Below are 12,706 nucleotides of genomic sequence, written 5' to 3'. Positions count from 1 at the left end.
GAAAACTTGATGGGAAATGATAATGCTAATGGAGAGAAGTAGACAGTGTGAGGATGTATTTTGGAAGCCAAGTTCACAAGACTTACTAGGAAATTGGCTGTGAAGAACAGAGAGAAACCGGTGTTAGTACTTGAGCATTTGGTGTAGGGTTGGTGGCTCCATTTATTAAGGAATAGGGAGGAAGAATTTATCTTGAAACAGTTGGAGAACAAAGCAGGAGCAGGAATCTTCTGAGCGATCATTCCCAGACTTAAGGCAGAAAGGATATTAAAATTGAAGTGTATGTGTCAATGTTAACAGATTTGTAGAAGAAAGTGTGAGGATAAATCCATCGTTTCCACTCTGCACATCTTCTTATGTGAGCTTAGCTTTGGTTAACTAAGATCTGTGTTTCTTTTCTTAGGTAATCCAGGTTTTTGTTCCTTTTATGTACCATTTGCAAAGGCTCTGTACTCCTTAACAAACAGACGCTTTCCAATTTGGGTTATCAGTCATGCTGGACATGCTTTGGCGCCCAAAGACAAGAAGATTCTTACAACTTCAGATGGTATGTCTTTATTAACATCTGCTTTCCTTTACAGTGAGTGAGTGTTCATGAATCTGGAAAGCCTGCTAAGGTTAAGAGTTACATCATTGAAAACCTCTGCTTGTGGTATTGGGCCCAGGCTCTCACATTTTGGTAATTTTAGGGTTTTTAGAGTCATTTTAATTTTTTAAGGTAATTTTCTCTAAAAATTTGAGCAGATCAAACAATGTGTGTAAAACTTGCCTTTTCTGTGTACCAGCTAGTAATCAGCTATATATTTATTGATCAAGCACTATATCTCCAGAGTTGTACCACGAGGTGGTGGGGGAAAAAAGTATTATAAGCCATGGTCCTTACTCTAAAGAGGCCCTTACTCTAACATTTAGAGAATGATTAAGTGATAAACCCTGGCCTGCTAATCATGTAGATATTGAAGAAGTGAACAAAGGAGAGAACACAGTATCGGTTTGAAAAGACTTTGTGGAATAGATGGGTTTTGACAGTTGAGTAGAATTTGGATCTAGGGGGTGAGGCGAGTGCACAGGTGTAACAGGCAGAAGAATTAGCACAGCAGGGAGAGAGATTCAGTAGGTGTGCCAGTGCTGGGCAGGGCCAGACACGGAGGAGCCTTCGACCTGGGGAGAGAGCTCTGACTCCATTGCTGGAGGCCTTTAAATGCAGGACATAAAACCATATAGCTGCAAATTACTTGCTTAAAAGCAAGTATTTTTATGCTAAAGCATAAAAATTTGGCATGTTCACTCTTCTAAAATAAAACAATGAGAGGGAAAAAAAACAACTTAACTTCTCTGTAGGCATCTCATTCAAGGGCCATTTGTCCTAAGCATGTCCCTTAGTTAATTTGAGGTGGGAGAGAGGTGGCTGTGGTGTCATTGCTGAGTTGCTCCTCGTCCTGGTGTGCCTCTCCTGTGGTTTGAGCATTTCAATGAGCATCTAATTATATGGGAAACCACATGTGGGTAGGGAGGAAGAAAAGGGCAGGTGACAAGGGAACTCTCTGTACTTATCAGTAAAAATTTTCTATAAATCTAAAACCATTCTTAAGACCTAAAAATTACTGGAATTTAAAAATAATTTAATATTTACATTGTGCTCTTTATCACTGTTTTAACTTGGTCTGCCATAACAGAAACCATAGACTAGGTAGCTTGACTAATAGGAATTTATTTTCTAGTAGTCTGGAGGCTATAAGCCCAAGATGAAGGTTACAGCATGGTTAGGTTCTGGGGAGAGCCCTCCTCCTGGCTTACAAATGGCCTCTCTCTCTTTGTGTCCTCATATGACAGGGAAGGAGACAGAACAATTTCATGTGCTCCAAGAAGCTCTCTGATGTCTCTCCTTGCAAGGCCACTAATTCCATCATTAGGGCCCCACCCTTATGACCACCTCTAATCCTAATTACCTCTCAAAGGCCCTATCTCCCAGTACCATCACATGGGGGTTATGGCTTCAATATAAGAATTTTAAGGGAGACAAACATTTAGTCCAGGAAAGTCATGAGTAAGAATGTTTTATACATATATTTTTAAGCTTTATTTATTTTGAAAGAGAGAGAGAACAAATGAGAGGCTGAGAGAGAGGGGGAGAGAGAGAATCTTAAGCAGGCTCCACACTGTCAGCACAGAGCCCAACTCAGGGCTCGATCTCACAAACCTTGAGATCATGATCTGAGTGAAATCAAGAGTCAGACACTCAACCCACTGAGCTACCCAGGTGCCCCACGAATGTTACGTATTGACATTCCAAATCTGATCACAAGTATAGGTCAATATATATATATATATATATATATATATATATATATATATATATATACCTGAATATATATTGTACCTGAATAATACTAAAACATACCAGTTACTACTTGAAATAGTTTTACTAAATATTTAATCAGGTTTTAATAGTTGCCTTTGGTCTGTCCTCAGAAGTATTTCAAAACTGGTCCTTTGAGGGTGCTAGGGTGACTCAGTCAGTTAAGCCCCCAACTCTAGATTTCAGTTCAGGTCATGGTCTCATAGTTCATAGGATTGAGCCCTGAGTCAGGCTGTATGCTAACAGTGTGGAGCCTGCTTGGATTTTCTCAATCTCTCTCTCTCTCTCTCTCTCTCTCTCTCTCTCCCTCCCTCCCCCCTCTCATAATAAATAAGTAAACATTAAAAAGGAAAAAAAAAAAAGAAACTCATTCTTTGAAGCCTTGAGTAATGAGGGAAGTTTCTGTTCTAAGTAGAATTTCTTCCCACATTCATGAACATCTGCATGTGTGCTAAATCTGTAATAATTGCCTTATTTGAAGAAACGGGTGACAGCTAAGAGGTGTCTTATTTTTATCCACATCCTGTTTTTGGCTGTTAACTGGAACATATGGTCAAGACACAATGTAGTTTTTGCAGAATTTAGGAACCAGAACCACGCTCACAACTACAAGGTTGATGGCTCTTTGGTTCTGTTGTTAGTATGGAGTTTGCTTCTCTTTTCTTTTCCCTCCTGAAGCCGTAGCTCAAACTCTTTGTGTGTCACCTCACTGTGAACATCTCAGCTCCCTGGCTTTTGACCTCCCCTCTTAATTCTCACATATGGTAGTAAAGATCAGCTTCCTGAAATGTTAGTTCTGGTTCCAGAGTCCTGTGTTAACTCTAAGTTGATTTTAACATGAGATACCAGCTCCTGAGAATGGAATTTAATCTCCTTCCTCCCCGCCCCTGCACCCCACCAATTTCACTTAATTTACTCATTTTAACTTGTCTCTTTGCTAGCACTTAGGGAAAAATATGCCTGTACTTACAACAAATCTGTTGGACTTACATTGTTTATTGTTAGGTAAGTCATCAGCCAGATTTCCTATGTCCTCCTCTTTCTTTAAGATATCACATGTAAGATTACCCTCATCTCAGGGGCGCCTGGAGTAACTCAGTTGAACATCCGATTCTCGACTTTGGCTAAAGTCATGATCTCACAGTTGGTGAGATGAGGCCCCCCATCAGACTCTGTGCTGACAAGCGTGGAGCCTGCTTGGTATTCTGACACTGTCTCCCTTTCTCTTTGCCCCTCCTCTGCATGCTCTAAACAAACAAGCATTAAAAAGAACCCTCATCTCCGGAAACCCTCCACTCCTCTCTGCTCAGTTTCCACTCTGTGCTCAGGCCTTTGGTAAGTCAGACTTCACTTCAGTACTTTAGTAGCTCAGATTTCTTCTGCTACACTTCCACCATCTTTTTTTATTTCCCTAATTATCTTCTATGTAGAATTATAGATCTACAGATCCAGTGCAATCCTTGTATAAATTCCCACCAAAATTCCAATGGCATTTTTCACAGAAATAGAAAAAAAAATCCGGGGTGCCTTGGTGGCTCAGTCAAGTAAGTGTTCGACTTCGGCTCAGGTCATGATCTCATGGTTTGTGGGTTCAAGCCCCACATTGGGCCCTGTGCTGACAGCTCAGAGCCTGGAACCTGCTTTGGATTCTATGTCTCCCTCTCTCTCTGCCCCTCCCCCACTTGCACTCTGTTTCTGTCTCTCAAAAATGAATAAACGTTAAAAAAATTAAAAGAAAAAAGAAATTAAAAAAATCCTAAAACTCATATGGAATCATAAAAGGCACCAAATAGCCAAACAAACCTTGAGAAATAAGAACAGAGCTGAAGGCGTCATGCTTCACGATGTCAAACTATATTGCAAAGGTGGTAATCAAAACAGTGTCACACTAGCATAAAAACAAACCAGTGGAATAGAATAGAAAGCTCAGAAATGGACACACACATATAAAGTCAATTAATCTTTGACAGGGGCTCCAAGAATACACAATGAAGAAAGAGATAGCATCTTCAGTAGATGGTGTTCAGAAAACTGTATATCCAAATGCAGAAGAATAAACTGAAATACAGTTTATAAACTGAAATACTGGAAATTAATTCAGAATGGATTAAATATTCACATTAAGGCCTGACACCATAAAACTTATTCTAGAAGAAAACATAAGGAAAAATACTCCTTGACAGTGGTTTTGGTGGTGATTTTTTGAATATGACACTGGAAGTATAGGTATGAAAAGCAAAAATAAACAGTGGGACTATCTCTAAAAAGCTTCTGCACAGCAAAGGAAACAATCAACAAAATGAAAAGATAACCTGTGGAATGGGACAAAGTATTTGTAAACCATCTATCTGATCCAAAATATATAAGAAACTTACATACTTTGATAGCAAAAAAATTAAAAGTCTGATTTAAGAATGAACAGATTTTTTCAATAGTCAAGAGGTGTATGAAAAGATGTTCAACCTCACTAATCATTAGGGAAGTACAAATCAGAGCCACAGTGAGACTCACTTCACATCTGTTAGGATGACTGTTATCAAAAAGATAAAAAAAAAGTAACAAGTATTGCCAAAGGTGTGGAGAAAGGGGAACCCTTCTGTACTGTTGGTACAACCATTATAGAAAATAATATGGGAATTCCTCAAAAATTGAAAATAGAACTTCCATATGATCCAACAATCCCACTTCTGGATATATATCTTTTTAAAAAATATTTGTTTACTTATTTTGAGAGAGAGAGTGTGTGTGGCAGAGGGGCAGAGAGAGAGGAAGAGAGAGAATGAGAGAATCCCAAGCAGACTCCGCGTTGTCAGAGCAGAGCCTGATATGGGCCTTGATCTCATGAGCTGTGAGATCATGATCTGAGCTGAAATCCAGAGTTGGACGCTCAACCTACTGAACCACCCAGGCGCCCCTGGATATATGTCTAAAGGAAATGAAATCAGTATCTCAGATATCTGATATGATATCCCATATTCATTGCAGCGTTATTCACAGTATATGGATAATTCCAGTATATTGAAACAACTTAGTGTCTGTTAATGGATGAATAAAGAAAATGTATATGTAGACACAATGGGATATTATCCAGCTATAAGAAAGAAGGAAATCCTACCTTTTCAACATATTGATAAACCTGGAGGATAGTATGCTAAGTGAAATAAACCAGACACAGGAAGATAAATACTGTATGATCTCAGTTATATGTGGAATTGAAAAAGTCAACCTCCCAGAACCAGAGGCTAGAATTTTAATTGCCGGATTTGAGGAATGGGGGAAATGGGAAGGCACTGGCCAAAGGGTACAAACTTTCAGTTGTAAGATGAATAAGTTCTGGGGATCTAACGTACAGCATGATGATTCTAGTTAATAATACTATATTGTATAACTGAAATTTGCTAAGAGAGTAGATCTTGGTGTTTGCACCATCACAAAAAAGAGAAGAGGTGATTATTCCCTCCATCTCGAGCCTACTGATGGCAGTGCCCTTAGTTAGGGATGCCTGCAGCACTTGCCCACACACACATTGCTGGTAGGGAGCTCCACAGACATTTCCTCCATCAGGGCACATATTTATGGCTGTGCTGGCTCTTGTGGTTCTTATTGTGATCCGCAGGATTCACTTCAGCAAGAAACCATCATACCATCAGGGAACTCTGAGGAAACAAGATTTATTACCTATAGTTCCTGGAGGGTACATGGCACGGGGAATAGATATGGGGCTCTGCCTTTATTAGGGTCTGAGGGTGGGGGGTCTACAATTTTGGAGGTTTACTCTGTAGAGCCAGAATCAGGGTTTGGGAAGGTAGAAGTGGGTTACACAACAGTCAGTTATTTAAATTACCCAAGGCTTTCTGAAAGGTACCTTTGGGGGGGGGGGGGTGGTATAGTTCCTTATCTGGTTGTTTTGCTAGCAGCTGTGTCATAGAGATGGCAATATGTTTATTGAAGATGGATGACTTTTGAAGTGGATACCTCGTCAATCAAAAGCTTAATGTCAGGTACTTACACTACACTGCGTAGGTGATGGATATGTTCATTTGACTATGGTAATCGCTTTACATTGTATACACATATCAAATCATCACGTAAAAACAATCATGTATAACCTAAATACATACAATTTTTATTTGTTAATCATATTTCAATAAAGCTGAAGAAAAACAATTATAGATAGTGGATGATGGGTACTTGGGGGTTTATTATACTATTCTCTCTACTTTTATGTATGTTTGAAAGTTTCCACTCTTGAAAAAAAACTTTAAAGAAATAAAAATAATTATAGAATCTTAGATCTAAAAGTATCTACAGCAATCCTACCATGAACCCTTATTTTTTAAGGAAAGAAAATGAGGCCCAACAAGGCTAAATCACCTGCTGGTGAGTGGCAGAATTTTGACAGAAGTGCCTTTTTCATAGTGTCTTTTTCTCTCTTATTGTGTGTGCTTGCGCACACTTGTGTGCATGTGTGTGTGTGTGTGTGTGTCCTTGTGTCCCTCTATGAATGCAATTCACTTGAGATTGAGAGTCTTTTACACTTTGCAAAAGACTAGGGTATACTTTGAAAAGTAAGTCGATCCTGATTACCTAGCATGAGAGATTTTCAGAGCAGTAGTAAGTGAAACTAAATACACAGATCTTGTTGCCTTGATTAAAAACATCTATTTCAACAGCCATTGTATTGAAATGTAACTGAAGGTGGACAGAATGTAGAGCAAGATACTTGCTCTGCTATGAACTATTTTAAAAGATACATCTTTATTGTTTTAATCTATTTCTTCATAATGTGCCCAAAGAAATTTGGGGGTTCAATACCATAGTTTTTCCTTTGTAAGGAAATTTATATGTTTGCTCAAAGTGTGTTTTTGCTGTTTGGAAAACAGAGGTGTTAAAAGAATTCTTCTTAGAAAACAGACTCAATTAACATGCTAAACCTCCAGAAGCTGCCGGCCCTTCTGGCCTGTTATCTTAACCTCTGGCAAGGGAAGAGACAAGCCCAGGACAGAGGGAGCCAGGAAGTAGTGGAAATACCTCGAGATACTCAGTGAAGGATAATGCATCCTCTTTTCTGTAATGTAATGGTGATTAGCTAACATATCTGATTCCTACATTCTTAACCTGGGTGAGAAAGACCATCTACAATAGAAGCTGTGTACTGAATTACCTAATGAGAGCAACATTCAACTCAGTTATCAACAGTAAGTCCTTAAGTGAAGACAAAACCAAGCATTTGAACATGATGAGCAACTTTGAAAGTTGAAAATAGATTCAAAGAGTAACCCTAGATGAGGGCTTCTCAAATTTTGGCCAGCATCAGAATCACCTGGCAGATTCGTTAAAACAGATGAGTGGGTGTCACCCCAAGTTGTTGATTCACATAGATGTGGGGTGGGATCTGAGAATTTGCATTTTTAACAAGTTCCTGGGTCATGTTGATACTATTAGTCCTGAGACCACATTTTCATAACCATTACTGTAGATCTTCACCAGTAAACACTAGTGAGGAAAACCAGTAGAAATTAACTGTTGTATGTCTGGATTTCTGAGAAATGTCTTTAGTTCTTGTTTTATTGTTCTTGTTATTTATAACTTTGAGTATACTTGTTGCTTAGGCTGCTTCTCTACTATTGAGTTAATAACTTAGTAATTAGAGCCTGGTTCCTCTGCTCCCTAATGAGAACAGTGCCATCTAGAGGCATTAGCCCAGAGGGCCACCAGAGGGCCAAAGGAAGCTGTGGTTTATCTAGAGAGGGTGAATGGACAGCTCATCATCATCGAGGGTTTATTGGCAACCTACTTGGTTATTACATGAAATTCCAGTCTCCGCCTTTTAGGTTAGTGCCTTTCTAAAAATTTGTTTAAATTTTTTTGTTTATTTTATTTTTGAGAGAGAGAGGGCATGCGAGCAGAGGAGGGGCAGGGAGAGAGACAGAGGATCTGAAGCAGGCTTTGCACTAACAGCAGAGAGCTCAATGTGGGGCTCAGACTCACAAACAGTGAGATCATTAACTGAAGTCGGATGGTTAACCAGCTGAGCCACCCAGGTGCCCCAGGTTGGTGCCTTTCTGTCTGTTCTGAGGAGCCAAAACCTCTGTGCAGGGCAGGGGAGGGTGCTGTGGGCCCCACTTGCACCCTCATTTAACCAGAACAGTTCTGCTTTCATCTGTTTTACATAGTGAAAGTTATGTTTGCAAATGCAATCCATGGTAGATTGCTTTGGATAGGCAGGACAGATATATTATTCATCGTCCAAGATTATTGCTCTAAAGTACAGGTTTTTTGACATGCAAAATATGGTGTGAAAAAGATGTAATCATTGAGAGAAAGGACATAAGCTATAACCACCCATCAAATGTTGAAAGTATGTTTTGCTTCATATTAGCACATGTTAAAATTATGAACAGTTGGAAATAATATTCTAGTTGCACCACATTATCACAATCATAAATTGAGTATAATTGGGAGAACAGATGTTCACCGATGTCAGGAGGGGGTGATTCAAGACAAAAAAAAAAAAAGCGTGAAAAGAAAATGTGAGGAATTAGAAGTATAAACTCTTTCTGGCTTTGATTTACTATAGAGTCAGCTTACTTGATGGCAGATTCATTATCAACTATTTTAAGTCATTTGTTCAAAAAGTATAACATAAAAGCTAGAAATCACAGTGGTTTAGTTTCAGCTGATAAAACATTACCTAAAAAAGTTATACAATCTTTCAACTAATGATGAATTTGGGTCATGCTTATCCAAAGAAACAATAAACCACTCCCATTCCAGTATTCAAACAGAAGGAAAGAGAGAAAAATGGAGTTTTCTCTCTTGCCAGAACCTTGATTGTCAGAGGAACATGATGGTAAAATGGAATGGTTAGATGAGCCCAAGGCAAGGACAGTCAGTCAATGCTCGGGGCTCACAGTCATTGGAAATAAACAAGTCTCTAAGTAAGTGGGAAGAGACAGAAAACCAAAGGGCAGAGCAAGAAAAGAAGTTAAGAATCAAGCAAATTGTAGAGTCTTGGGGGAGACAGAAGTATGAAGCACAGCAGGACTAAGGAGAGTGACACTGCAGTTAGTGTCCTGTTACTGGGTCTCTGCCCCTTTCTTTGTGGACCTTAGGTATCTTCTTACTGCTCATGCAGTGGAACCCCGACTCCTTGGTGATGTTCAGTGTCCTCCTTGATCTAGTTGCAGCCTTCCTTTCCGACCTCATTTGTCTTGTCCCACCTCTCTATAACCATAGACACAGAACTCATCACTTTCCAAAATTACACCTCACACTTTTATGCCTTTGAGCTTTTGTTATTTACTGTAATAACATTATGTTCTCCTTGCTGAACCAATCTCTCTGTCTCTCTCTTTCTCTCTCATTTCCCATATTTTCCCCCATTGAAATCTTTAGCAGATCATTGGGTTTTGTCAGGGTTTTGGAAAGCATAATTTGATGACCCTGGTTTTCACCATCTATTTGGAGAATAATAATTAGAAATTATTTTACAAGGCATGTTTGGGTTTTACAAAGGTTTTTGTTTGATAGCAGTTTTAAATAGAGTGCCTAACGTCACTGCGTTACATACCTTAAAGGCTAACAGAGTCACACCAATGTTTAGATACAGGGAGTTTACAGAACTAGTTAGGGGGCCAGGGACAGTCAGGGCCTAAACTATGAGGGTGTGCTTTCACATCGACTTAGTAAATTCAGGGCACCATCATAAAAGGAAGGCCTTTGGATCAGTAAATTAAATGAGCATAAAGAATTAGAGACAGTTCATGTCCACTGTTTCACTGATATTTGGCATAAATCTAGGTAAAGTCCTTTGGGGCTTTTGTATTCCATTGAAAGTAATGAAGAGGGTCGCCTGGGTGGCGCAGTCGGTTAAGCGTCCGACTTCAGCCAGGTCACAATCTCGCGGTCCGTGAGTTCGAGCCCCGCGTCAGGCTCTGGGCTGATGGCTCGGAGCCTGGAGCCTGTTTCTGATTCTGTGTCTCCCTCTCTCTCTGCCCCTCCCCTGTTCATGCTCTGTCTCTCTCTGTCCCAAAAATAAAAAAAAAAAAGTAAGTAATGAAGAAGTGAAGGGTGGTTTCCCCTATAAAACTGATGTAAGATAGGTAAGAACAATATGCCAAAGCATTCTTTATTAAAATTTTTTCTTTTATTTTGAGAAAAAAATTTTAAATGTAGAAAAGTACAAACAGTAGTGTAACAGTCCAAGATTCCGTTAGTTGATTTTCTCTTGATAGTTAACACTTTGCCATAATGGCCATATTTACCATCATTGCCTCAATATTTTCTGTTAATAAATAAAACAATACAGAAAATTTTCATTTTTAGATCCTATCTCCAGTTATAATTTAGAGTAGATTATATTTGTAGTGACATGAATGTAATGATGCACAACATGTGATATTGTTTTGTGTTTTTAAAGCTTTACCTGAAGAGTAAATCATATATGTCTTCCTCAAAGCATTCTTTAAAATATGAAGTGCCATTTTTAGCCTTTTAATATCCCTATGTAAGTTGTTTAATTGAAGTTATTATTAATAAATAGCTTTGGAGTAATGATGGGGGCAGGATGGAAGAGTCCACTAGTTGAGAAATTCTGGTGTGAGAGTGCAGAGCTACTGTCTGTAGACTCAGTCCCAGCAAAAGGCTCATGTAGGCTAATCTCCAATTTTGTTAGTTAGATTGCATTTGAGTGTATAGAGTATACATTTATAGTAGTATGCATTAGTAAGGAATATTTCCTGGATGTTTATCTTGGTTTATTTGGAGAAGGACACAGTAGTTTTCATGAAACCAGTATGCATTACCTTTCAGCTGTGATGCAGTAAAAATGTGTCCTTTTCTCGAGGAAATGCTTGATATATACTTATTTCAGTGTTTTACAATTGTGTTTTTATCTATTTCTGTTTGCTCTTATTAGATTCTGAACTCCTTGAAGGGAAAGGGAGTATATTGTATTTATATCTGTATTTTCAAAGTCACCATGAGCCAACTAGTCACCATTTTCTGTCAGAGTGGTCAATTCAGTTGATGTGAAATGGAACAAAATAATAGTTCTCAGATTTCCTGTATCCTGAATCTGTCAGGGATACATATTTTTTTATTTATTTTTTTAATTAATTAATTTATTTATTTACTTATTTATTTATTTAGAGGGAGGAGGGGCAGAGAGAAAGAGAGGGAGACAGAGAATCTCAAGCAGACTCTACACTGCCAGCACAAAGCCCAATGCAGGACTTGAACCCACAAACCGTGAGATCATGACCTGAGCCTAAATCAAGAGTCAGATACTTAACTGACGTGCCACCCAGGCACTCCCATAATATTTTGATCTAAGAATGACAGAATGTTAATAACTGGATCAATCAATTTGAATAACTAGATGAAAAGTAAATATGAAGTGCTAATATTACTTAATTCCTCTATGAACTTTGTAGAAACAGATTATATCTACCTTTTGAAATAAATTCCAGCATCAGTAAATGAGCTATAAAGTAAATTCCATAGAAATGGGCCTAAGAAATAGGGCCAGGTTCTAAAATGGAATTGTCAGTATCATATTTAAGACTGTATCTGGATAAAGATTATGTTCCAAACATACTTTGTTGATTGTGATTTGGAGTACATTTTTCTATAGAGAGAATAGCTTAAGTAATTTCCATATTATTATTCTTCTGATTTGGGTACAATTGAATGTAGTTTTTTTTACTGTATTTTGTGGACAGTAAGTTAATGATTTCTAGCATTTTTTCAGAGTATATTAAAATAAAATATGAAAATATGTAGTGAAGTTTATAGCTTTTTAACTTCTAGTTTTTGCTAGTAAAATAATGTCCAGGTAGCACATTTAAATTTGCTATCAACATTGTTTCTAGAAAGTGCTTTCTCCTTTAATCTCATTACTACAGCAGACACTAATAAGTAACGTGTTTACCTTGGGAATCTTCTGAGGAGTTCCCAGAAGTAAAGCCAGATTTACTTCTGAAATACTCGTTTGAGTAATCTTTTGAATTTTAATATGCATTAAAGTTTATCCAAAATATAATCTTTTAGAACGTTATTTCTGCTGCCAGTGAAGTTTTAAAATGTTCACTGCATTTAGCTCGTTCCCTTTCTGTTTACACTATCCACGTAAATGTCCTTGGTATATATTCGAGGGAGGACATAAATGACAGGAACTGAAGTGACAGCAATCGTAACTATCATTTCTGTCACAGTTTATGCCAGACAGCTGTGCTCTGTGCTTCAGAAGCGTTGTGTTTACACTGCCAAGACTACCTCCATTATATATGAGGACACTGAAGCCAGGTTAAGGGACTTGCCCTAGCCACCCTCCTAGTGAGGTTC

General features: G+C 38.3%; 1 protein-coding gene across 6 annotated transcripts in view; it reads left to right on the top strand.

The window, feature by feature from the left end:
- Positions 1-12,706, top strand: part of LDAH (lipid droplet associated hydrolase) — a 110,583-nt gene that overhangs the window by 27,457 nt on the left and 70,420 nt on the right. For 5 of the 6 annotated variants that reach the window (XR_009615100.3, XM_078444936.1, XM_078444935.2 and 2 more), the window contains exon 3: positions 404-547. The exons of the other annotated variant lie outside the window; for it this stretch is intronic. Coding sequence is in view for 4 of the 5 variants with exons in the window: in XM_078444936.1 (XP_078301062.1) it covers positions 404-547 (144 nt within the window). In the remaining variant the exon portion in view is untranslated. The remainder of the gene's footprint in view (positions 1-403; positions 548-12,706) is intronic. 6 annotated transcript variants of the gene reach the window in all.

Source organism: Panthera onca, chromosome A3 (genome assembly GCF_046562875.1).
Source record: "Panthera onca isolate mPanOnc1 chromosome A3, mPanOnc1 haplotype 2, whole genome shotgun sequence".
Classification (NCBI taxonomy): Eukaryota; Metazoa; Chordata; class Mammalia; order Carnivora; family Felidae; genus Panthera; species Panthera onca.
The sequence above is the reverse complement of the archived record's forward strand: the minus strand, read 5'-3'. Positions and strand labels throughout refer to the sequence as shown.